The 23,926-nt window shown below is 34.2% G+C and overlaps 3 protein-coding genes across 3 annotated transcripts; all 3 read right to left on the bottom strand.

Moving 5' to 3' along the window:
* Positions 1–875: 875 nt before the first annotated feature.
* Positions 876–2,444, bottom strand: LOC133882025 (uncharacterized protein At4g06744-like). Its single transcript, XM_062321113.1, has 2 exons — positions 1,848–2,444; positions 876–1,638 (listed from the first exon to the last, which is right to left on the bottom strand). Exons 1-2 carry the CDS (start codon positions 2,406–2,408, stop codon positions 949–951), a joined length of 1,251 nt encoding a protein of 416 aa, XP_062177097.1. The 5' UTR covers positions 2,409–2,444; the 3' UTR covers positions 876–948.
* Positions 2,445–13,741: 11,297 nt separating this feature from the next.
* LOC133882341 (uncharacterized protein At4g06744-like) lies at positions 13,742–15,516 on the bottom strand. Its single transcript, XM_062321485.1, has one exon. The coding sequence runs from the start codon at positions 15,476–15,478 to the stop codon at positions 13,880–13,882; it is 1,599 nt and encodes a 532-aa protein (XP_062177469.1). The 5' UTR covers positions 15,479–15,516; the 3' UTR covers positions 13,742–13,879.
* A 4,228-nt stretch (positions 15,517–19,744) lies between these two features.
* On the bottom strand, positions 19,745–21,443 carry LOC133882535 (uncharacterized protein At4g06744-like). Its single transcript, XM_062321735.1, has 2 exons — positions 21,240–21,443; positions 19,745–21,206 (listed from the first exon to the last, which is right to left on the bottom strand). The coding sequence occupies exons 1-2, from the start codon at positions 21,424–21,426 to the stop codon at positions 19,990–19,992; spliced, it is 1,404 nt and encodes a 467-aa protein (XP_062177719.1). The 5' UTR covers positions 21,427–21,443; the 3' UTR covers positions 19,745–19,989.
* Between the last annotated feature and the right edge of the window lie 2,483 nt (positions 21,444–23,926).

Below are 23,926 nucleotides of genomic sequence, written 5' to 3'. Positions count from 1 at the left end.
CATTAATTTTTAGAGAAAATGATACAAATATATCTGCTACACATTTTTTTATGAGAAATGTTAAAGCATCTACTGTGATGCTTCTTGAGTCCTTCTGTGTTAACTTGACACTATTTTTTTAATAATAATAAAAAAAAACTGTATCATGTAACTGATTCTCCCTCTATTCCTCTTTTCTTTAAAGAACATAGATGTAATTTTTTAATTACATCTATGTTATTTCAGGAGAACACTCGGAAAACACCCGGAGATGCTCTAGCAATTCTCCTTTTCTTTTGTGCCAAGTCAGCACAGAAGGACCCAAGAAGAATCATAATAGATGCTCTACCTATCATTTCTCATCTTTTATATATCTCCATACGATTAAGTTTTAAATTCATCATTGAATTTATGAAACGACCCAATGTAAGTTTCATAAATCAAATAGTAGATTTGGAAATAAAATGGGTAGGAAGTGTAGGAATATCATTTCTATAATTTTCACAATGATTTAGTAACCGGAAGAACATTGTATATTATTTTCAAATTAGAGTAGGAGTTCTACCAGAAATGTTATACTTACATGCATGTAAGACTATCCCTTTTCCTAAGACTTAATAGCTACTGCAATAATATATATATTTTTTTATTAACTTAAGCTTTTAAAATAATTTATAACTAATTACATTATAAAATCGCTATGTTTGAGCATGATTCTCAAAATTTATCCCAATTTTAATTAAAATGTTCCACATTTTGTTGGTTGAACTTTTAAAATAAGTGGGAAGTTTATTTCACAACATTAATTTGTAGTAATTTAGAGGACATAACAAATGACCACACAGTTTAGCATGGATAACTATATATATTTGGTCCTTAATTATTTATAGGTATCATGCTAAAAAGGTATATAATCTTTTTTTATTTGGCTTAATCAAAAAGGTGAATGAAATCCATTCCCACTGATCCTCACAATCTATTTCTTGAAAGAGCAGCATAAGACAACAACTTCCTCTTGGACCCCATCGGCGGATATGGATGATGCCTCTTCGGAGGAGCCTTACAAGGAACATATGTGCTGAACCACCAGGGATACTCGCAGTGGTGCCAGTAGCTAAAAAAGAAGAAGCTCCAGCACTCCCCCGGCGGTCTCTGATCGGGAAGACCATGGATGCAGTTTTGCCTCACATCAACAACTCCGCTTTTAATCAGCTTCCTACACACAGGTCCTACACTGGTGAAATAGTTATCAGACAGCGAAAGATTCTGCAAATTCCCTAGCTGGCACACCAACTCCGGCACCTGCCCGTGCAGAAAGTTTCCGGCAAAGTTCAGCTGCTCAATCTTCTCCAAGCAGCCCAGCGAGAACGGCAAAGGGCCGGTCAAGAAGTTGTTCCCGGCATCAAAAACTGTGGCGGATTTTAGAAATCCTATTTCGTATGGAAGACAGCCGGTTAAATGGTTGTTCAAGAATAACACTTCGATTAATGTTGATGACAAATTTCCGATGCTTCGAGGGATTGGACCGGTGAATCTGTTATTTGCAAATGTAAGATAGAGTACCGGGGTGTTGCCGAGGTTGTCGGGAAGTCTTTGCATGAAATTGTTGTTGTTAATGAAGAGCACACTTAGAGGTTGCGTGAAGATTTGCGGCGGTAGCTGTTAAAACATAAATTAAATAGTTCATATTTTCTTAGAATAAGTTGGAGTTTAATATGATATCGAAACAAAAGTTTTGAGTTTCAACCCTCTTTCAGTTCGAACCTATTTTGTTACTCATAAATTAAAATTTAATTAAATTTATTTATTTTTATTTTTTATAAATCTAAACTTCTTGAATAAGTAATGATTTTACGTTACCAACTTACCGTCCCGGTAAAGGAGTTAAACCGGATGTCTAGGAACGCAAGGCCATTAATGCTGAGCACGGCTGGTGGAAATGGGCCGGAAAATTTGTTGTTACTGATATCCAGCTCGTAGAAATAAGGGAGGTTTGCGATTTTCGGAGAAATGGTGCCGGTGAAGTTGTTGGAGTTGGCATGGAAGAAAGCAAGGTCAGGAAGTAGATCAATGAAACCGTCGAGAGTAGGGGCGCCAAGCTGATAGCCATTGAAATCGATGGCAGCGAGGGCAGTGGCAGAGGTATTGTCTGGTGGGTTGTCACAGTAGAAGCCCGTGTAGTTGCATATGTTGGAGCCAACCCACGTTTGGGTGATTCCAAGGGGATCTGAAGTGATTGTTTTCTTGAATGTTTGGATTACCGGGTAGACCACGGCGAGTCTTTGGTCTAAGAAGGCTAGAACATCCGGCAGAGGAGACGGTGAGTCAGCTGGTTGGCAGATTACACTACAGAGGAGACATGGGGAGATGATTAGGAAGGTGATTAAGCATTTAGTAAGTGAAGTGATCCTTCCCAGTTGAATCATCATGACAGCAAACAGAGAGAGAAATTAAGATTAGAAGAGATGGGGGCGCGGTGATTAGAGAATCTTGATCCTTTGTTTTATAGTGGTTGTTGAAGGCTATAGCTAGCTTGTAAAGCAAGTATTTGCACAAGCCTCTCCTTTTTCTCCTTAGTGGATTTGGAAACTTCACGATCATTAATTATTCATTAGAAGAGATGGCGATTAAAGAAACTTCGACAACACTTGGATAGTGGTTTGATGTGGTTAATGGTTATTGCGGCCCGATAGTGGTTTTTTGCTGTCAGTGGGTTGGAACCTCCATAATCCTAATGATTCTCCGCGCTTTTCGCAGGCACTATACGAAAGATAGAAAAAGAACTACTGATCATTTCTGTGTTGCGAATGAGGTCATCTCAATCTAAGTTATATAAAATGTGTTCAATTCAAGCCACCAGTTTTCTAAAACTTTCGTAAGTTGTATAATGTCTTTATTGTTTGAGCATATATACGACATGGGTTTGAATTTAAATTGAATATATATTTCATGTGTTGGACCACACTTATCGAGGATCTTCTAAATTCTTCTCTTCGTTTTCCTTTTCTTAGTTTTTTCTTCTTCTTCTTCTATTCTTTAAGAATAAAAAAGGAAAAAGAAAGAGGAAGAGGATCCAAAGATTGGGAAGGAGATGAATGGAATGGTTACGGATTTTGAGAAACCAAAACAACCACCCCTCTCTATCAGAAAGAGAGGGTTTCTTTGTAGGTGCAGCTGGGGGCTTATGGCTAGTGTGTTTATAGATGGTTGAGATTATTTGATGAAGGATGGGTTTTGAGCTGTTGGTTAGGCTGATGCAGTAGTGTTTTCTTTTGCTGCATTGATCGTCTTGTATAGGTTCTTCTAGGATCCTACACTGTAATAGTTTTAGTGTTCGGAAAATAGTTGTTTTCCTGGAGTTTTGGGTACGTACGTACTGTGTATAATCAAAATTGCATTGTAAATTTGTAATACTTTGTTGATATATGATAGAATTTACTTATTCTTAAGAGAAAAATAAAAATAAAAAGGGATTCTTGAGTTGTTGTCGTATTGGGCTTCATGGGGGCCCATTGGGTGGACTTGTGTTGATTCAGTGCTTCTAGCTAGTGGATGTGGATCCCGTTGAATCCGGTTTCAAAAGGGTTTGGTAAAGATCATTATTATTTTATTAGCACTAGTACTAGTACTAATAAAATCAAATATACCACTTTGAAAAAGGAAGCCAATTTTTCGAATCATAATATAGAATGGTGAGCGAGAGAGAACTGGGTTATATATGGGTATATATGTCGTTTTAGCTTGCATATATCTCCAGAATAGTCAAATAACTCAGATTAATTAGTTATATTTAGTTAATATGAATTATTTTTCTGTTTTAGCGTCCTAATGAAAAAAAATACCTTTGGTGCTACAATAGATAGTCACTTTTGGCTATTCACCTTAGCTAAAATAATATTAAATAAAATATAGAGTAGAATAGGGATTTTGTCGTTTTTGAGAATTGAATTTTTTGAACTTAGAATAGAATTCTGATTCATTGCTCGAATTTCGAAGTTTGACTTTGTGAGATAAAATTTGAAAAAATTAAATAAAATATAATTTATTTTTGAAAAAAATAGAGATGAATAAAGAAGAATCCTGATTCAACTCTGTTGGCAAACAGACCATAAAGTGTGTATATAAAAAAACAGTAATTAAAATATAAATTTAGGGAATATTGAGTCTAATTTTAGTTTATATAAATTTTATAGGATCACTTTTTTGGGTCAAAGAAGCAGGTGCCCACGCCAAGCCAAAGAGTCAGTTTAAAACCCAAAGCAAAAACACAACCCTGCCATGGTGGCCTAAGCTCCCCAAGAGAAAGAAAAGCAAGAGGGTGGACCATCACAAGGCCAGCAGGGAATGAAGCTATTAATGTTGAATCAATAAAAATTTGCATTTCAAAAGATTCATGAAAACAGTTTTCATCTTTACGCGACATTACATACATTTTCATATATATATATATATATAAAAGCAAAAACATGCAAAATACCCCAAACATTGTACCATAGAAGCTCATCTTTTACGTTGGATCAAATTTCTTGCAATTCATGGTTTTGTGGTCATCACTGATCAGCTTCCATTACATTATACAAAGATGATCATGATCATGATTGATTGCTACACATTTTCTCTCCACGAAGACAGATAAAAAGAATAATCATTAATTGAAGCAGATTGTGAAGAGAAATTCTTGGTTCACAACTATCTATATATCAGCCACAAATAGTCTCCAAAATGATGGTTCCCAGGGCCCTTCAGTTTGCACTTAATTGGCTAATCAGAACCGTACGTTCATATTTCTAGAGTAAATCGCCTTCGATCTCCTCCCATTAGAAAGAGAATGATCGATGCGCACGCCAAGGGCTAGTGGGATGCCATGTCAACAATGTGGCCTCTGGTTCATCATCCTCGTGCCCTTTTAAGCCTCTCATCACGGCCTGCAATGGGGGCTCATTTTTAGTTATGGGCGTCATCCTATTCACCTTCACCTAACAGCTACAAGTGGCGTTGATTTTGACCTAATTTTTCTCCTCCACCCAATTGAATTTGTGTTTGGTGGAAGATCAAGACGCAACAATGTCTTCAAAGCCTATGTGGGTTGGATGGATTGCTCCAACCATGACATGACATATTTTATTTTTTTAAATATAATTTTATTTTTTTAAAAAAAATGGTTAGCTTCACAAAAGCAATAGTAGATTTTTCTTTTCTTTTTTCTCATAAGATATAACTATAAATTCTTTTTTATTTGTCAGTAATAGATCATAGACTAATTCTCTTTGATTTAGGAGTATTAAATATGCTTGTTAATTCAAAGTTTTATGTTTTTCTACCACCCTAATTTGTATGGGGACAAGGAGGGTTGAAGAGGGGAGATGAATCTAGATCCCTTATAATTGGGGTATCCGAATTATAATTTAGACAGTTTATATAAATAAATAAATAAAATAAAATAAAATAAAAAAATAAAAAAGAAGGCTGAAGGCCTGTGCCCTAATTGTAAAGATCTTAATTTTAGGGGAATTGAACCCAGCCTAAAAAAAAAAATGCCTGAAGCATTTGTGAAAAAAAAGGAAAAAATAAAAAAATAAAAAAATCCCCACCTAACACTACAAATATTAAAAAAGAAAGGTTTTCTAGCTTATTCCTTATATATAATTTATACACTATGTTTGTTGGATCCGTTATTTAATACATTTATAAAGCCTTTTTGTTAGAAATGATACACATACATCATCCCCTACACATCTCCATACGGATCCGGCTTGGGTACTGTAGTTTAAAACTACAGCACCGTGCTGTAAAAAAATGAGAGGCTGAGAATTAATCAAGCCTTTTTTATAAAATCAAACGTCGTTTCTTAAAAGTTCAGTTGTGTGAAGCAAACGTTTATTAACGTTTCTGTTTTACGACTTCGCAAAAGCTGAAAGCAAACGTTCAAGAGAGCCAAAATCACGCCTTTTGTTAAAAATTTTCTTCATCGCACTGCACTGTCTTCTTTTTCATCCAAAAATTCTTCCATTCTGCTTTCTCCAAAGAGAATCTTTAACAGAAAAATAGTATAGAACCCAAAAAAAAAAAAAATGCAGAGCTTCCAGGGGAGGAGGAGACGAAGGCCAGAAAAGAAAGAGTTTCAAGGTTGCCGTTCAAAGAAAGATAAGGGAGAGAAAAAGAAACGAGTTGTTTAAAATCTGCAAAACTTGTCTAATATTGTTCATTCATAATTTGGGTCTTCTTTTTACGACTCCAAATTCTAATCAGAGGACTACCTTGGTTTCTCAATCCCAGGTTAGTCCACTATATTAGATGATAAATATCTCAAATACAAGTCAGTTATCTACCAGCCACCACTACTCCAGATATCACACCCAGCAGGAGCCACCTAGTCCCTTGATCTCAAGTCTTTTCCTTTTTCCATTTTCCTTCTTTGTAGTTACGTATAAGCCTGAATGAAAAGCCTTTTGGCTTTGTTGCTTTAGTTCTCTAAGCTCATTGTAAAAGACTTTCTGCATTTTGGCTATAAATAAGATCAACTACTCTGCCTTTGGTAAGCAACGAAATCAGAGCTTTCCAAAATCTTTCACTCCGTTAGCACTCTGTTAGCCCCTGTTTTTTGCTAGCATGAACAGAGCAAGTGGTAATGAGTAGTGCCGTGCTATTAAGAGATCTAATGGTAGCCCTTCTTATTTTTTGAGTTGCTTCCCCTTATTAGAATTTGGACCCGTAAAACTAAGCAAGAGAAATGGGTTTGTCCTCGTCCTGTAGAGCACTTGGCGCTATCCTTCACAAGTTCACATGTTCCTTCATGGGTTCTCCTTCAATAGACCAAAGGAGAATTTTGCTTTACGTGAGAACATGAGGGCTAACCTGGTATTGAGACAAGTTTTGCAGATTTTAGATAACTCATTTCTTTTTCTCTCCCTTATCTCTCTCTGAACAGCAACCTTGAAACTCTTTCTTTTTTGGCCTTCGTCTCGTCCTCCCCTGGAATCTCTGCATATTATTATTTTTTTTTGGGGTTCTATACTATTTTTCTGTTAAAGACTCTCTCTTTGGAGAAAGCAGAATAGAAAAATTTTTGGATGAAAAAGAAGAAGACAGTGCAGGGCCATGAAGAAAATCTTGAACAAAAGGTGGGATTTTGGCTCTCTTAAACGTTTGCCTTTCAGCCTTTGCGAAGTCGTAAGACAGAAACGTTAAGCAAACGTTTGCTTCACATAACTTAACTTTTAAGAAACGACGTTTGGTTTTATAAAAAAGACTTGATTAATCCTCAGCCTCTCATTTTTTTACAGCACGGTGCTGTAGTTTTAAAAAAAAGACTACAGCACCCAAGCCGGATCCTCTCCATACAATCAAGTTTTAAATCCATCATTGAATTTGTGGGACCTACATTGGGTCCCATAAATCTAATAATTGATTTGAAAATGACATGCATAGGAGAAGTATTTATATAATTTTATTTATTTATTTTTTTGAAATCAACATTGGTTTCAATTGATTGATGATAAAAGTCAAGATAGAAAGAAATGTTGTGGGTGTATATTTCCAAATCAAGGCACATAGAGAATTTCTTTTCATTGATTCATTAACTTTTAAGTATACCTTTTAAATTTTCCATATTTAAATTATTTTAAGCTAATCTGTTACCAATTATATCTTTTTCTTTTGTTTATTTTGATTGTATTGCTTGAGATTATGGAGAAAACTAAATAATTATATTAAGTCTTAGTCGAATCCTAAATAAATTCACATCAAATGATAATCAAAAAACGATACAGCAATTTTAAAATACGAACAATTTTGGTCTAATCAACTTTGATAAGTCTGCGATAGCTGAATACGAAACAAAGTCTGAATATATCCTGCTAATTTTGGTCTAATCAACTTTGATAAGACCTAGTAGAACGTGACATGGGCTCGTCCTCCCATTACGATCAAGATTGAAGGTTGGATGGAGGCTCAGATCAGCGATCGGCCCTGAGGGTTGGGCACGGGGTTGGGCCTTGATGTCCCCAATAGGCCTGAATGACACTGGGATTATAATGATGACTTGGGCCTGTAGGCCCATTCCCTAACAATCTTCATTAATGAATAATGAAGGACTTCAAATGCCAATAATGTAGAAACCAGAGAAGCAACAGCACTTGAGTTGATATGATACAATCATACAATATATATAAAGTTTCTAGAATATAAAATGCTTTAATTTTAGTTGAAACGACACTTTCACAGCTGTGGAAACCGGTGTTTGGGCAAAGCCCAATCATCAGTGAACTCGACAGATTCTAGAAAATGGGCTGAAAAGTGGAAATTTTATCCCTGGAACACCATTCATCGTCTAGATAAGACTTCTCTTCCTTTAAGATGGAGCAACTAGTTGTCCAATATAGCAGCATTGATACACCGTTACGGCGTTATTTACTTTGAAAAAAAGTTGTTGGAGTTGTACAAGAGTTATGTTAACAATTTTTCCTTCTAGTGCGTATTAATGGCCATGAAGTGTATAGTTTCCATGTGGAGAAGATCTCAAAAGTGATTTGATTTGTTTTTCTTTGACGACGTGATTATCTTCCATGTAGAGCTGATTGAGTGGGGTCTGCCTGTAATTTATATCTTCAGCAATATAGTTAGAGACAGAACTGCAATGATGCTGGACAAAGGGAATTTGGGAAAGAATAAGAGAGTAAGGGAGGAAAGAATTGGATTGAGTCACAATCTAAAGAAAAGAAAATTTTGATGGAGTCACATTATCCATAAGAGAAAGAATGAGATGAGTCACACATCAAAAGAAAATATTATATTTATTCATCTATTCTAATCTATCTTCATTGGAGTACAAAAGAACACTTAAATAAAAACGGACAAAACCGTAAACCTAATGCGATTGACTTTGGGCTATGCCCATTATTGAATTACAAAATAACATTAACTCTTAAAATTATATATTAATTACCTAACTAATTACTAAAACCTAGATAAAACTATTTAAAAAACGAGGAAGGGTTGTTAATTAAGATTGTTCGTTTGGCTTTACTACTTATCTATATAAAGTGTGACATTCTATGATTCTAACAACTCTTAATTTGTTTGGTAGTTGGATTTAGTCTTTTCCACTTTATGGCAAGAAAAAAACAAAGGGTGCACGCTTTTTCACACAAAAGAGAGTGCAAAAAAATAACAATAATTACAATCTTAGGAGTACATATGTACACTTTGTTCTAATGTTTCGTTTATTTTGACGTAAAATAATTTTGGCATTTTACAGTGTTTGGTAGGGACAAAAATAATGGTTGACGAAAATTATTTTCAGTTTAACCGTAAAAGTTTTTTTAATTTTTGAAAAACGATTTACGGTTTTGAAAATCGAAAATCGTTTTCAAAAATTAAACTCTATGTCTTTGCATGCACGTTCGATATCTGATTGCTAGAATTCGACAATAGTCGGTTGTCAGAATCCAGCCGGCGCTGGAATCCAACAACATCCGGCCATCGAAATCCTGCCGGTGCCGAAATTTGGCGACATTCGGTCCCCTGTTGCTGGAGCCGGTGGACCATATTCTGGCCAAAATTCGGCCATGGTCAGAAGCCAGCCGGAGCTAGCCCAAATGGCCTCGATCCAGCCGGATCTAGCCTAAATGGCCAGGATCTTTTTGGCCAGATCCGGCCGGATCTAACCGGATCCGAAGGAGTTCGGCCAGAATCTAACAATTTTGGCCAGATTCTGCCAATTTTGCTCGCCAGGATCTGGCAACGGCGACCAAACGTTGTCGGATTTCGATAGCAGTTGCCAAACTTTGATTTTTGCTTTTTGTAATTTTTTCGTGCGAGCCAAACGCCGAAAAATATTTTCGAGAAATTCATTTTTTCTGAAAATGATTTCGTCGAAAATATTTTACAACAAAAATTATTTTATGTTGAAATAAACGGAGCATAAATTAAATGTCCACAATGACTCTAATCCAAACACCATGCTCGATCCTCTCTAAATATATAAATTCCACCTCAAAGCTTGGAAAAGTCTCATACATAAAACCACCCCATGGACTCCCCCACCCCTTTAATTAGCCACCTCTGCAAATTTTGATGCTTCTATACTCTTTGCCTTAGCCACATTGGATTTCTCTTGTGATCCTACTGTAGGAAAGGCTCTCGCAGCTCTCTTTACTGTAAAATCAACTCAAGCACTTTACTATCAGCACCCCTTGGATCTCCCTCTATGAGTCTATGTAGTCTTTTGAGGCCTCCTTTTTTTTTTTTTTTTTTTTTTTTTTTTTTCTTTTTTGGGAGACTTTGTATTGTAAAAATCCACATGGGAACCAGCCATGTGAGTCTGGACCAAAAAGTCTATAAATGGGACCACTTGGCCGATTAGTCGATTGCGACCTCCATCTTTTAGCCACTAGGCCACAAATATTACACATGTTTGGAGAGGAAGAGAAAATAGGAAAGAGTAATTTCGTATTCAAAATTTTTAACAGGGAAAAAGTGTATATACTTCCTTTAAATTGTTAATATATTTTTTAAATTATCAATTGTGTCAATATTTATCTTTAAATTATCAAAAAATGTCAATTTTTTCTAATAATTAAAATACCCTTAATAAAATTATATAAAAACAAATAAAAAATTAAATTTTTTAAAAAGAATAAAAACATAAAAACCAGTGTTTTTCATTTCTTTTTTTATGATTTTGATCTTTCAATTTTCATTTTTCTCGTAAGGCCCCTTGGATTTTCATTTTTCTCGTATTTTCTATTTTTTTTTTAAAAAAAATTTATAAGGATATATTTGTCTTATTGAAACTTTTTTAGGATTATTTGTGTCTTTTTGTTGGTTTTAGGAGGACATTGACAGTTTTTGGTAATTTAAGAGAAAAATCGATACAATTGTTAGTTTGAGGAGTACATTGACAATTATGTAGTAGTTTAAGAATGATATGTGCATTTTTTTTTTTTTTAAAGGTTTGATCATGTTTTTAAATATTAAAGAAGAAATAATTTTCTTTTTTTAGGAACAAATGCAAAATGAAAAACTAACAGAATAAAGTTGGAGAAATTCCATTTGTTATATCTCATTTGCCTCTCATTTTCCTGGGTTAATGTGTAATTAATAATGTCTATTTTTATATTTCATTTTTTAAAAAAATAAAAAAATAAAAATGACTGACGTGGTGGGATAAATAAGTACGATTATATCAACTCAGTAAAATGAGAGTGTCATGGGAGCATGACAAATAACACAGCCATAAAGTTGTATATTTAAAAAAGAAGAAAACAAAATAAAAAAAATACACACATTGACATGCCCCTTTTAACGATCGAATACTCAATTTACAATGTTCCTTGAACTAAAAGTTGTATTAAGGTTCCTTTCTAAAGTACTAAAAAATTGCAATGCGTCTCAAATAACAAAAATACCCTTAATAAAAAAAAATTATATTTTTTTAATTAAAAAAAAAAACTAAAAGCTCGAAAATTTAAAATTTAATTTTTTTTTTCTTTTTAAAAGAGTGTGAAAAAGGAGATGGTCGAGCCACCCCTGGCTGGCTACCCCCAAGGCCATGGGCCTGGCCACCACCCCCTTTTGCCACCCCTCAATTTTATTTTTTATTTCTTTTGCCAATTAGTATTAGTACTTTGCCCATCCCCTTCTAGTTTGAGGGGGAACATTGCAAATTGAGTATAAGTTTGACAGGATAAGTGTAAAAAAAAATTTTGGGTTTTTAAATTTATTTTAAATGTTTTTGTGTTTTGATTTATTTGCTAATATTATATAAATATATAAAGAAAGAAAAAAAAAATTATGAATAAAGGGAAACTAAAATTGAATTCATGTACTAAGCCAAAACTTTTCATAATTAAAAAGTAAGGATAAATGTTAAATTAGTCATTGTGGTTAGTCTAAAAAAACAATTTCGTTCTTGTAGTCAAATTTTATTAAAATATTTGATAAATTATGTAGAAAAATCGATCAACTAATTGTGAGAAACTATTTATAGTACCCTGACTTTGACCAAATAAAAATTAAAATGCTTAACCATTTTACTAAGTCAAATAAGTTTCATAAATTTTCTCACAATCAACTCCATGAATTCTCTATCATTTGAACATATAATTATAAACTATCTTCGTACATCAAGATCCTCTCTAGTTAATTTTCAACTCGAGAGGAGTCGGTCCTTTATACACAAGGACATTTTTATAATTTCACACCATGTAAAATTACAAAAATACCCTTATGTATAAAAGACTGAGTCCTCCCCCATTAGACGTGTCAAAAAACCAAGCTGTTAGCAAATGAATCCTTTATGGTGTGTTTGGAAACAGAATAGAATCAATATTTTGTTCGGGTTTTTTTTTCAAAACCTATAAACCCGGGTTGAACTCGGTTTCAACTCGGTATTTTACCCGAAATTCAAGCTATTTGGCAACCTATTCATAAATTTCCAATTTCCTTTTCACTTTTACCAAAAAAATAAATCAAAAATATTTTAACTTTTTTACGCTTTTTACATTACATCAATAATTTTTTATTACTATTCAAATAAAAAAATCCACTACAAAACAAAACTTTTTCACTTTTCTATAAAACATTCACAAATTTTATATCACATCAATAATTTCTTACTATTATTCAAATAAATATTCAATTTCACAAATACTTACCAAACAACTATTTTTCAAAAAATTCTTACTTTAAGTGTGGGTCCCACCTGATATCACCAAAAAACATTCACTAAACACAAATAATAATTAAATAATAGTTTTTAATTTTTTTTATAATAAATAAATATTATTTCAATCATTATTCAACACTACTTTTCATAACTGCAATCATTATATACAACTTTTCATACCTCCAATTATTTCTTACCATTAAAAAACACTAATTTTCAATATAAAAAATTCAACCCATAAACACAATTTTAAAAAGAATTTTAATTATACTCATCATTTTTTTTTTTATCAAAATTTATAAACAAAATAAAAATTCAATTCTAATTTTAAAAATCTAACCCCAAACTGACCAATAATTTGTCCAAAGCATGACAGAGATAGTGGGGCTTTGATTTACGTACAACTGGAGCCTAATTATTAGGCAACCCCAAACCACATTAAAGTAGGACTTATAATTGGGCTAAAATTGTATTTCAAGCATTATCCGAGATAGAGACGGGCGTTGCCGACGGCGTGGGCATCCATCTACAAGTCAACAAACGCAAAGACCCTGAAAAAGCTAAAACAAAAGTACGTAGAGTAATAAAGAACACAACGACGTAAAGAAGAAAAAAAGTGAAAGGGGTTACGGAACATCTTTCATGGCGGTCTCTCCTCACCACTAATCCTGCCCTTCTGTCCTTTGGTCGTTTTCACTTTCTTATCCTTTGCAACAATAAATATTATGGATTTAAATGGGTTTTATTGACTTGCAGGTTTAAATGATTTATTTTCTTTCTTTCACGGTCCTTCTTACTTTTTCTAAAGAGGAATGTTAGGTATTTAATTAAGAACTTTTTTTCATAATTTAATTCTAACTTGAATAGTAACAATTTTATGAAATTTATCATTTTAAGAAATATGTCACAATCTTATCGGATTAAAATCAAATTTTTTAAAAAAATATTCAAAATGACCAGCATTTCTCTTCTCCAAATCACCGATGAATATAGAAAAGCTCATGTACGTGCATCTTTTAAATGGCCTTCTTACCAAATTAGCTGTACTGCAGCGAGTAACTTCAGTAGAACAGACATGAATTGGAAGCTTATGGAGATGCCAAATCAGAACACATTCCTTATTTATGGCTTATTCAATATAAAGACATGCATGCAACAGAAATATGTAGATATATATTATATATTACAAAAGGCCCACCCATGAGCCATGAACCATCGTTAATTGCATGAAAATCAGAGCCTATGCGGTTTAAGGGCGCCATAGGAAAGTGGTGAAGGGGCTGGAACCGTTGGTCGATGATAGGACGAACCAAGAGCAGCTGAGTGATACTTCTTCTCACAAGGAATGTTATTTAGGGACTGCTCGTTGGGGCACCGGTGGTACTTGGCCTTAGAGTAAAATGCAGCACATACAGCTTTCGATCTCTGATTTGGGAGGTCTATGATGCAATTCTTTTCTACATCAAGAACCTTTTTGTTGATCAGCTTCCGGCATTCAGGGCCAACCTGGGTGAAGTAGTTGTCTGATAAGTTGAAGATACCCAGGTTCGGCAGCTTGCAGATTGCCTCCGGGACAAACCCATATAACTGGTTCCGAGCCAGGTTAAGCACCTCTATTTTAAAAAGGCACTGAAATGAGGGGGGTATTGGACCCGTCAAGCAATTGATGCTCGCATCAAAAACAGTGGCCGCTTCCAAGAAGCCAATCTGAAATGGCAAGCATCCTGTGAGCTTGTTGTTTAAGAAGAGCACCTCGAGGAGGGTTTTGTTAGCTTGGCCAATGCTTGCTGGGATTGGCCCAGTGAAATTGTTGTTTGCAAATGTGAGATAAAGGGCTGGCGTAGAGCCAAGATTATCAGGTAGCCTTTGCTCAAACTTGTTGTTGTTGATGAAGATTACGTCCACGTCTAGCAAGAACACTTGGGGTGGAACCGTGCCGTACAAATGGTTAAACCGGAGGTCCAAGAAGGTCAGGTTTGTGGCCCCAAGAACTTCCATTGGGAACTGGCCATGTAAGTTGTTGTTGCTAAGATCTAGCTCGAAGAAGTATCGAAGCTTGGAGATCTCCCAGGGGATGCCGCCAGTGAAGTTGTTGGAGTTCGCGTGGAACACGGTTATGTCTTCCAACTTTTCCACGAACCCAGAGAGTGGGAGCTGGCCGTCCTTACCAGCAAACTGATAGCCGTTGAAGTCTACTCCAGAAACTGTTGTTTTTTTGTCGGTCGGATACTTGGCGCAGGAGAAGCCCTTGTAATTGCATACGTTTTTATCTTTGGGATCCCATGAGTTCAAAATGCCTTTTGGGTCGTGTGTGATTCTTGCTTTGAAAGCATGAACTACGGGGTAGACTTTTAGAACTCGATGGCTAATACCAATTGGTGGGGGTGGAGGCGGAGGCAGTGGTGCGGGGCACTTAGGTTTAGGTGGGGGAGGCGGAGGCGGTGGAGGTGGAGGTGGAGGTGGCGATGGAGGGGGTGGTTTTGGGGGGCATTCAGGTTCAGGAGGGGGAGGCGGTGGCAGTGGTGGGGGGCATTTAGGTTTAGGTGGGGGAGGCGGAGGCGGAGGAGGAGGAGGCGGAGGAGGCGGAGGAGGAGGCGGAGGTGGAGGCGGAGGCGATGGAGGGGGTGGTTTTGGGGGGCATTTAGGTTCAGGAGGGGGAGGAGGATGACAGTTTTTATTTTTAGGATAATTGCTACCACCGCCACCAACTATTTCGAATGCTTCCCCATTGGTGCTGATAGCCGGATCAGCAGCACCCACCCCATAGTAGAAGCAGAAATGAAGCAAGAAAGTTGAAAGGAAAAGTGAAGCAAAGAAAGAGATGGTAGCCATCACTTGTCTGTGCGCAAGACCTTCTTCTTGAGATTTGATAGAATGAGGGGAAGAAGTTATATAGACAATGCGTAGACTACGTGAAGAAGACTTAGAGAGGCAGAGATTGACCCATATGCAGACCGGGTACGTAGGCCATGGCCAGTCTCCTGTCTTCCAACTTATCCCCTGCCTTCAAAAACAAAAGATCTCAATTTTAACAATGGGACAAAAGATCTCAATTTTAACACTTCTTTGCCTTCGACATCCACAGTAATTTATTTATTTATTTTTTCTAAAATTTAAAAAACAAAACTATTTTTTACTTCCATATTCAAATACATTCCATAATAATTTTCGTTATCTTTCCTTATATCAATCAAATATTCTTTCTTTACAAATATAAGTTTGTATTTACTCTCACATTTTTCAAAAAATTTCAACACAATTTTTACACACTGGGTTAGGGATGTAAATAAACTAGTATGTTCAACAACTCGCTTGATACCCGCTCGGTTTAGCCCGATCCGAACTCGAGCTTGATACTGTAGAAACTCGATCGTTACTGTAGAAACCTGCTCAATTAGTAAGTGATACATACCCGACTCGCTCGACAAAACTCGATAGGGGCTCGCGAGCTCAGCTCGTTTAAAGCTCGATCAGATCGCTTGCCCGACTCGTTAGTCTGATTCGTTAGCTCGTTCATATCTTATATATATATATATATTAGTAAATAGTAAATACAGTATAACATATATAGTATTACATATTAATTATAATACTTTGATAACAATATTTAGTATGTTAAGTTATTAATAGTTAGTATATAACAATATAACAATATTAAATAGTTAGCATATATATATAAACACATATATCACATCACACATATTATACTTATATTATCGTTATTTAGTTATATAAAATATAATAGACTTACTATTTGTTCACATTATACATATACCATAGTTTATACTATCTAGTTATATATAATAACATATTATTAATTTATTACTTATAAACTATAGTTATGTACTATATTTTATAATATGCCTTATATAATTACATATTATATATTTATGTTATTAATAAATGAATAGAGGTTGTTCATAAACTTGAGCTTGAATTCTACTTTGATCATTCATTGAAAAATTTAATAGTCTACCTCGAACTTTAGTTGAGCCGAGCTTGTCGAGTAACCCGGCTCGGCTCGAATGTCATTTTCAACAAACTCGAGTTTGAGCTCGAGTTCGAGCTCGCCCGAGTTTTAAACGAGCCGAGCTTAAACATGCAATTTATAGCTCAGCTCGAATTCGAGCTCGACTATTTAGGCTCGACTCATAAACGAGCCAGTCTTGAAATCTTCAAACTCGACTCGGCTCGTCTCGATTACATCCCTACATTGGGTAGAACTATAGCATTCTCAATGCTTAAAGAACCAATAAGGTATATGCTGTAAGTGATTTTTGTATTTTTTTAACTTCTTCTTCTTCTTTTTTTTTTTTTTAAATGTAGAGAAAGAAAAAGACTATAAAAAAGTTATTATTGGGAATGCTCTTAACGGGCCTCTCCATCTCCATTTTTATTCCAATACTTTCAGATTCATTTACATGCATTTTGTAACTTTTAGTTTACATTCAGTACTCAGTAGAATTGTTTTTACATTCGGGCTTTGTCCACATTATTTCAACTTTTGGGGTACGTGTGGCATGGAAAATATATATTTTACTAAGAAAAAAGAATAATTTTTATTAAAAATAAAAAAACATAGTATTAAATAGCTTTTAGTATCGTCATTTTCATGACTTTTATGAGAGGATGACTATTCTAATATGTAGTATTAAATAGCTTTTAGAATCGTTATTTTTATGACTCACGAGAGAATGACTATTCTAAATATTAGATTCTTATTATATGAATAAACATAAAGTTTATAGAATATAAAATCTATCATTTTTTTTAATGTAACTTTATCGTGTGATGTGTAACATCTCTTATTACATTGATTCATTGAATCAAATGTTTGTATTTAGTCAGTAGTAAATTTTGCATTCTGTGGACAGTTGATTGATATTTCAATTGTTTTATTCGAATGCAGTTAAAGAAAAAAAATTCTACTAACTAATTTATAGGAAATTTATACAAATCAGCCTTTATTAGTGACAAGTATTCTTTAAGCTATTAAAAAAGCAGGTAAGAAACACATACAATTAAAAAAAAAAAAGTAAAGTCCATATACTATCTTCAAATTACTATTCAATTGACAATGTTTCCTCAAACTTTTAATATGGACAATATCTCCCAAATTACCAAAAACTTTCGATGTTCCCCAATAATGAAAATATCCTTAGTAAAATAAAATAAAAAATTCAGAAAAAAAAAACTAAAACTAAAAAAAGAAAAAAAAGAAATACATAAAATTATAAAAACCAATGGTGGCCAAATTTTAAAATTTAAAGAAAAACTAAAAAAAAAAAAATCGTTTTCTGTTTTTAAATTAAAATTTTGTTTTCTTTGAAGAAATTTAAAATTTTTCGTTTCCAAAAAAGATAATTTTTTTTACAAAAAAAAATTATGTATATATATTTTTCTTTTTTTTGAATTTATAAGTGTAATTTTGTTTTGTTGAAAAAATAGTAAGGCTATTTTTGTCTTTTTGCTGACTTTGGGGAGGTTATTGACATTGTTTTGATAGTTTGAGTGAAACATCATTAATTGAGTAGTAGTTTGAAAGGGATGTATAGACTTTTCTAAAAAATAAATGTGTGCTTCTTACATGCAATGAATATATGTTACTATTAGAAATTAATTTGTAATAAATTTTGTACAAACTCGTTTGTATGAAATTTTTTCATCAGGATCCCCTCAAATTCTTTGCCCGAATTTGATACAATTCGAGCAGGTTATTTTGAGTAAGCATTTATGAGATTCATCTGACCGGATAAGCAGTTGGGCAGCCCAACTTTTATTTGGTCAAGTGGGTTTCATAATTACTCACTCACAACTACCTGCCCGAATTCTATCAAATTCGGGCAAATGATAGAATTCGGGCAAAAAATTTGAGGGGATCTTAATTCGAAATTTTTAACCTAACAAAAAAAAATATATTAATTTTTGCTTTGACCATTTATTTCAATATATTTTTTATTTCTGCTTTAACCCATATGCATAAATTTTTTTTTTTAAAAAATCCAATTCTGTCAGTCTACTAACTCCCTTGCGTGGATAGGCGACAATGCCATAAATGTTTTCCCGAGTTGGGGGTTGCTGCCCTCTCACTTTAATTGGTTGGTTTTAAACTTTTGGCGATAAATTGGAATCGGGCATATTTGAGGTCCTAAAATTTGGTCTTAAACACACCACTCGCTCACATGTATTGAAGTTTAAGAGAGTTCACAATTTTGGGGGATTTTAATTAAGAATATTAATTTTTTATAAATTTATTGTTACATAATTTATTATAAAATATTATAACCTATTAATCAAATAGTTCTTATGTAATACTTATATTCCACTAATTCTCCCTTTTATTTGGTTATTTAATTATCCATAATGTTGTGATTATTTTCTATAATTTTTTTTTAATTAATTCTTATTATTACATACAAGTTGGTGTACTCGAAAATAATCACATTTGATATACTTAGAGGAAAGGGAAAATCTATCCTAACAGCAAAATAGGGCGGTAAATCAATTTTAGTATTCCGTGGCCTTCCTCTCACCAAATAGACCTTAGAAAAATTTTATAGATTAAGAGGTACACACCACTTTTCTCAAGCTTTCTTTGAAGACTTTCTCTCACCACTCAGTCATTAACATAAGTATCAAAGTGATCCCGTCTAACACACCCAACAAGTTTCTTCGTACTTGGCTTTTGTCCATTTTGCAGGCTCGCTCTCTCTCAATCTTAGGGTTCAAAAGTGACCAAAGAGACGACGCTTGACTGCTGGCTCACCCCAATCTTCAAGATTGGAGAATTTTTGCGATTGAGCCCTAGCTTTAGCAAATAGGCAAGACTTGAACCAGATGATGCAGCATAATCATGCCACAATAATGCAGTTCAATATGCAAACGTGGAGCCATTCTTATCACAGGGAGCAGAGACCAAATCTATGTGAAGAGGCAGGGGAGAACATTAATTGCATAAAGGTCATATGCATTTACAAACTGTTCTCGATGAGATCATGTGTATGTAGAGCTTTTCCCATCCCTATAAAGGGACATATACTTAGATGGTTTGGTAATTTGCAATCCAGGACAATTAATTCCTTTAATTAACAAATTGCCTAAACAGGTTATAGGACATTTTATTGGCCAATGGGCTCTCCGAAAATTAGCAGTACTGCAGCGACAATCTTCAGTAGACCAGACAAGAATTGGAAGCTTATGGAGATGCCAAATCAGAACACACTCCTTATTTATGACTTAATCAATATAAAGACATGCATGAGACAGAAATATGTAAATATGTATTATATATTACAAAAGGCCCACCCATGAGCCATGAACCATCGTTAATTAGTGCATGTAACTCAGAGCCTATGCGGTTTAAGGGCGCCATAGGAAAGTGGTGAAGGGGCTGGAACCGTTGGTTGATGATAGGACGACGAACCAAGAGCAGCTGAGTGATACTTCTCACAAGGAATGTGATTTAGGGACTGCTCGTTGGGGCACCGGCGGTACTTGGCCTCAAAGTAAAATGCAGCACATTCAGCTTTCGATCTCTGATTTGGGAGGTCTACGATGCAATTCTTTTCTACATCGAGGACCTTTTCGTTGATCAACTTCCGGCATTCAGGGCCAACCAGGGTGAAGTAGTTGTCTGATAAGTTGAAGATACCCAGGTTCGGCAGCTTGCAGATTGCCTCCGGGACAAACCCATATAACTGGTTCTGAGCCAGGTTAAGCACCTCTATTTTAAACAGGCACTGAAATGAGGGGGGTATTGGACCCGTCAAGCAATTGATGCTCGCATCAAAAACAGTGGCCGCTTCCAAGAAGCCAATCTGAAATGGCAAGCATCCTGTGAGCTTGTTGTTCAAGAAGAGCACCTCGAGGAGGGTTTTGTAAGCTTGGCCAATGCTTGATGGGATTGGCCCAGTGAAGTTGTTGTTTGCAAATGTGAGATAAAGGGCTGGCGTAGAGCCAAGATTATCAGGTAGCCTTTGCTCAAACTTGTTGTTGTTGATGAAGATTACGTCCACGTCTAGCAAGAACACTTGGGGTGGAACCGTGCCGTACAAATAGTTAAACCGGAGGTCCAAGAAGGTCAGGTTTTTGGCACCAAGAACTTCAATTGGGAACTCGCCAGCTAGATTGTTGTTGCTAAGGTCTAGCTCGTAGAAGTATCTAAGGGTGGAGATCTCCTTGGGGATGCCACCAGTGAAATTGTTGGAGTTTGCGTGGAAAACGGTAATGTCTGGTAGCTTTTCAATGAACCCAGAGAGAGAGAGGCCCTCCCCTTCCTCACCAGCAAACTGGTAGCTGTTGAAGTCTACTCCAGAAACTGCTAGTTGATTGTAATCCGGAACAATTGCGCAGGAGAAGCCTTCGTATTTGCATACGTCTTTTTCATTGGGATCCCATGAATTCAAAATGCCTTTTGGGTCGCGGCGGATTCTATTTTTGAAATCATGAATTATGGGGTAGACTAATTCAAGTCGAGGACTAAGCCCACTTGGTGGGGGCAGTGGTGGGGGGCATTCAGGTTCAGGAGGGGGAGGCGGTGGCAGTGGTGGGGGGCATTTAGGTTTCGGAGGGGGTGGTTTTGGGGGGCATTTAGGTTTAGGAGGGGGAGGAGGATGACAGTTTTTATTTTCAGGATAATTGCTACCACGGCCACCAACTATTTCGAATGCTTCCCCATTGGTGCTGATAGCCGGATCAGCAGCACCCACCCCATAGTAGAAGCAGAAATGAAGCAAGAAAGTAGAAAGGAAAAGGGAAGCAAAGAAAGAGATGGTAGCCATCGCTTGTCTGTGCGCAAGATCTTCTTCTTGATATTTGATAGAATGAAGGGGAAGAAGTTATATAGACAATGCGTAGTCTACGTGAAGAAGACTCCGAGAGGCAGAGATTGACCCATATGCAGACGTGTAGGCCGTCTCCTGTTTTGAAAAAGTTCATTAAATATGCTTTTAAATTTACATTTGGGCCACAACTCACAAGCTTTTAGTTTATCCCCGTGCCTTCAAAAACAAAAGCAATCCAACAGTACGTCTAGACAATGAAATGGAGATGATCTCAACAATGGGACAAAAGATGGAGACAATTTTGTCTCAGTTTTAACACTTCTTTGCCTTAGAGCATTCACAGTACGTAGTCTTTTTTTTTTTTTTTTCTTTTTTTTTTTAAAATTTTTTTTTTCTTAAATTTAGAAAATAAAATAATTTTATACTTCCCTATTCAAATACATTCTATAATAGTTTTCTTTATCTTTTCTTATATCAATTAAATATCATTTCTTTACAAATATAAGTTTGTACTTACTCTCACATTTTTCACAAAATGTCAACACAATTTTTACATATTGGGTAGAACTATAACATTCTCAATGCTTAAAGAACCGATGAGGTATCTGCTGTAAATGATTTTTTGTATTTCTTTTTTTTTTTTTTTTTTTAATGTAGAGAAAGAAAATGACTATAAAAAAGTTATTATTGGGAATGCTCTTAACGGGCCTCTCCATCTCCATTTTTATTCCAATACTTTCAGATTCATTTACATTTTGTAACTTTTAGTTTACATTCAGTACTCAACTTTTGGGGTACGTGTGGCATGGAAAATATATATTTTACTAAGAAAAAAGAATAATTTTTATTAAAAATAAAAGACTATAGTATTAAATAGCTTTTAAAATCGTCATTTTTATGACTCATAAGAGAATGACTATTCTAAATATTAGATTCTTATTATATATACAAACACAAAGTTTATAGAATATAAAATCTATCATTTTTTTTTTAATGTAACTTTATTGTGTGATGTGTAATATCTCTTATTACATTGATTCATTGAATCAAAATTTTGTATTTAGTCAATAGTAAAGTTTGCATTCTGTTGACGGTTGATTGATATTTCAATTATTTTATTCAAATGCAGTAAAAAAAAATGAAAAAAATTCCTACAAATTAATTTATAGGAAATTCATACAAATCAACATCTATTAATAACATGTATTCTTTAAGCTATTAAAAAAACATGTAAGAAACACATACAATTAAAAAAAAGGTAAAGTCCAAATACTATCTTCAAACTACTATTCAATTGACAATATTTTTCCAAACTTTTAATTTTTACATTATCCTCCAAATTACCAAAAACTTTCAATATTCCCAAATAATTAAAATATCCTTAATAAAATAAAATATATATAAAAAAAAAAACTAAAACTAAAACTAAAAAAAAGAAAAAAAGAAAAAGAAAAAGAAAAAAGAAATACATAAAATTATAAAAACCAAGGGTGGCCAAATTTTAAAATTTAAAGAAAAACTAAAAAAAAATCGTTTGTTGTTTTTAAATTAAAATTTTGTTTTCTTTAAAGAAATTTAAAATTTTCGTTTTTTGAAAAAAAAAATATTTTTTTTTTAAAATAAAAAATTATGTATATATATATTTTCTTTTTTTGAATTTATAGGGGTATTTTTGTTTTGTTGAAAAAATAGTAAGGCTATTTTTGTCTTTTTGCTGACATTGGAGAGGATATTGACATTGTTTTGATAATTTGGGTGGACTATAATTAATTGAGTGGTAGTTTGAGAAGAGTGTATAGACTTTTTTAAAAAATAAATGTGTGCTTCTTACATGTAATGAATACATATCACTATTCGAAGTTGATTTGTAAAAATTTTTCGACAAATCCGTCTGTATTAAATTTTTAACCTAAAAAAAAAATATTAATTTTTGCTTTGTCCCTTTATCTCAATATATTTTTTATTTCTTCAAATATATATGTATATATATATATAATTTCTGCGTTAACCCATATGCATAAAAAATTAAAAAAATTCCTATTCTGTCAGTCCACTGACTCACTTGCGTGTCGGCGACAATGCCATAAATGTTTTCCCGAGTTGGGGGTTGCTGCCCTCTCACTTTAATTGGTTGGTTTTAAACTTTTGGAGCTTAAATGGAGTCGGGCTATTTGAGGTCCTAAAATTTGGTCTTAAACACACCACTTGCTCACATGGATTGAAGTTTAAGAGAGTCCACAATTTTGGGGTATTTTAATTTAAAATATTACTTTTTATAAATTTATTGTTACATAATTTATTATAAAATTTTATAACTCATTAATCAAATGGTTCTTATGTAATACTTATATTCCACTAATTCACCCTTTTATTTGGTGATTTAATTATATATAGATAATGTTGTGATTATTTTCTATAGTTTTTTTATTTAATTCTTATTATTACATACAAGTTGGTGTACTAAAAAATAATCACATTTGATATACTTAGAGGAAAT

Source organism: Alnus glutinosa, chromosome 11, assembly GCF_958979055.1.
Source record: "Alnus glutinosa chromosome 11, dhAlnGlut1.1, whole genome shotgun sequence".
Taxonomy (NCBI): Eukaryota; Viridiplantae; Streptophyta; class Magnoliopsida; order Fagales; family Betulaceae; genus Alnus; species Alnus glutinosa.
Note: the sequence above shows the minus strand (reverse complement) of the source record. Positions and strands in the feature narration are given on the sequence as shown.

Bases quoted from the DNA above. Each gene is read 5' to 3' on its own strand.
- LOC133882025 (XM_062321113.1), bottom strand. From the start codon at position 2,408: ATGATGATTCAACTGGGAAGGATCACTTCACTTACTAAATGCTTAATC. The intron at 1,639-1,847 runs GTAAGTTGGTAA...ATGTTTTAACAG, and splicing joins TTAACTCCTTTACCGGGACG to CTACCGCCGCAAATCTTCAC.
- LOC133882535 (XM_062321735.1), bottom strand. From the start codon at position 21,426: ATGGCTACCATCTCTTTCTTTGCTTCCCTTTTCCTTTCTACTTTCTTG. The intron at 21,207-21,239 runs CTAAATGCCCCC...CCCCTCCGAAAC, and splicing joins TCCTCCTCCCCCTCCTAAAC to CTAAATGCCCCCCACCACTG.
- LOC133882341 (XM_062321485.1), bottom strand. From the start codon at position 15,478: ATGGCTACCATCTCTTTCTTTGCTTCACTTTTCCTTTCAACTTTCTTG.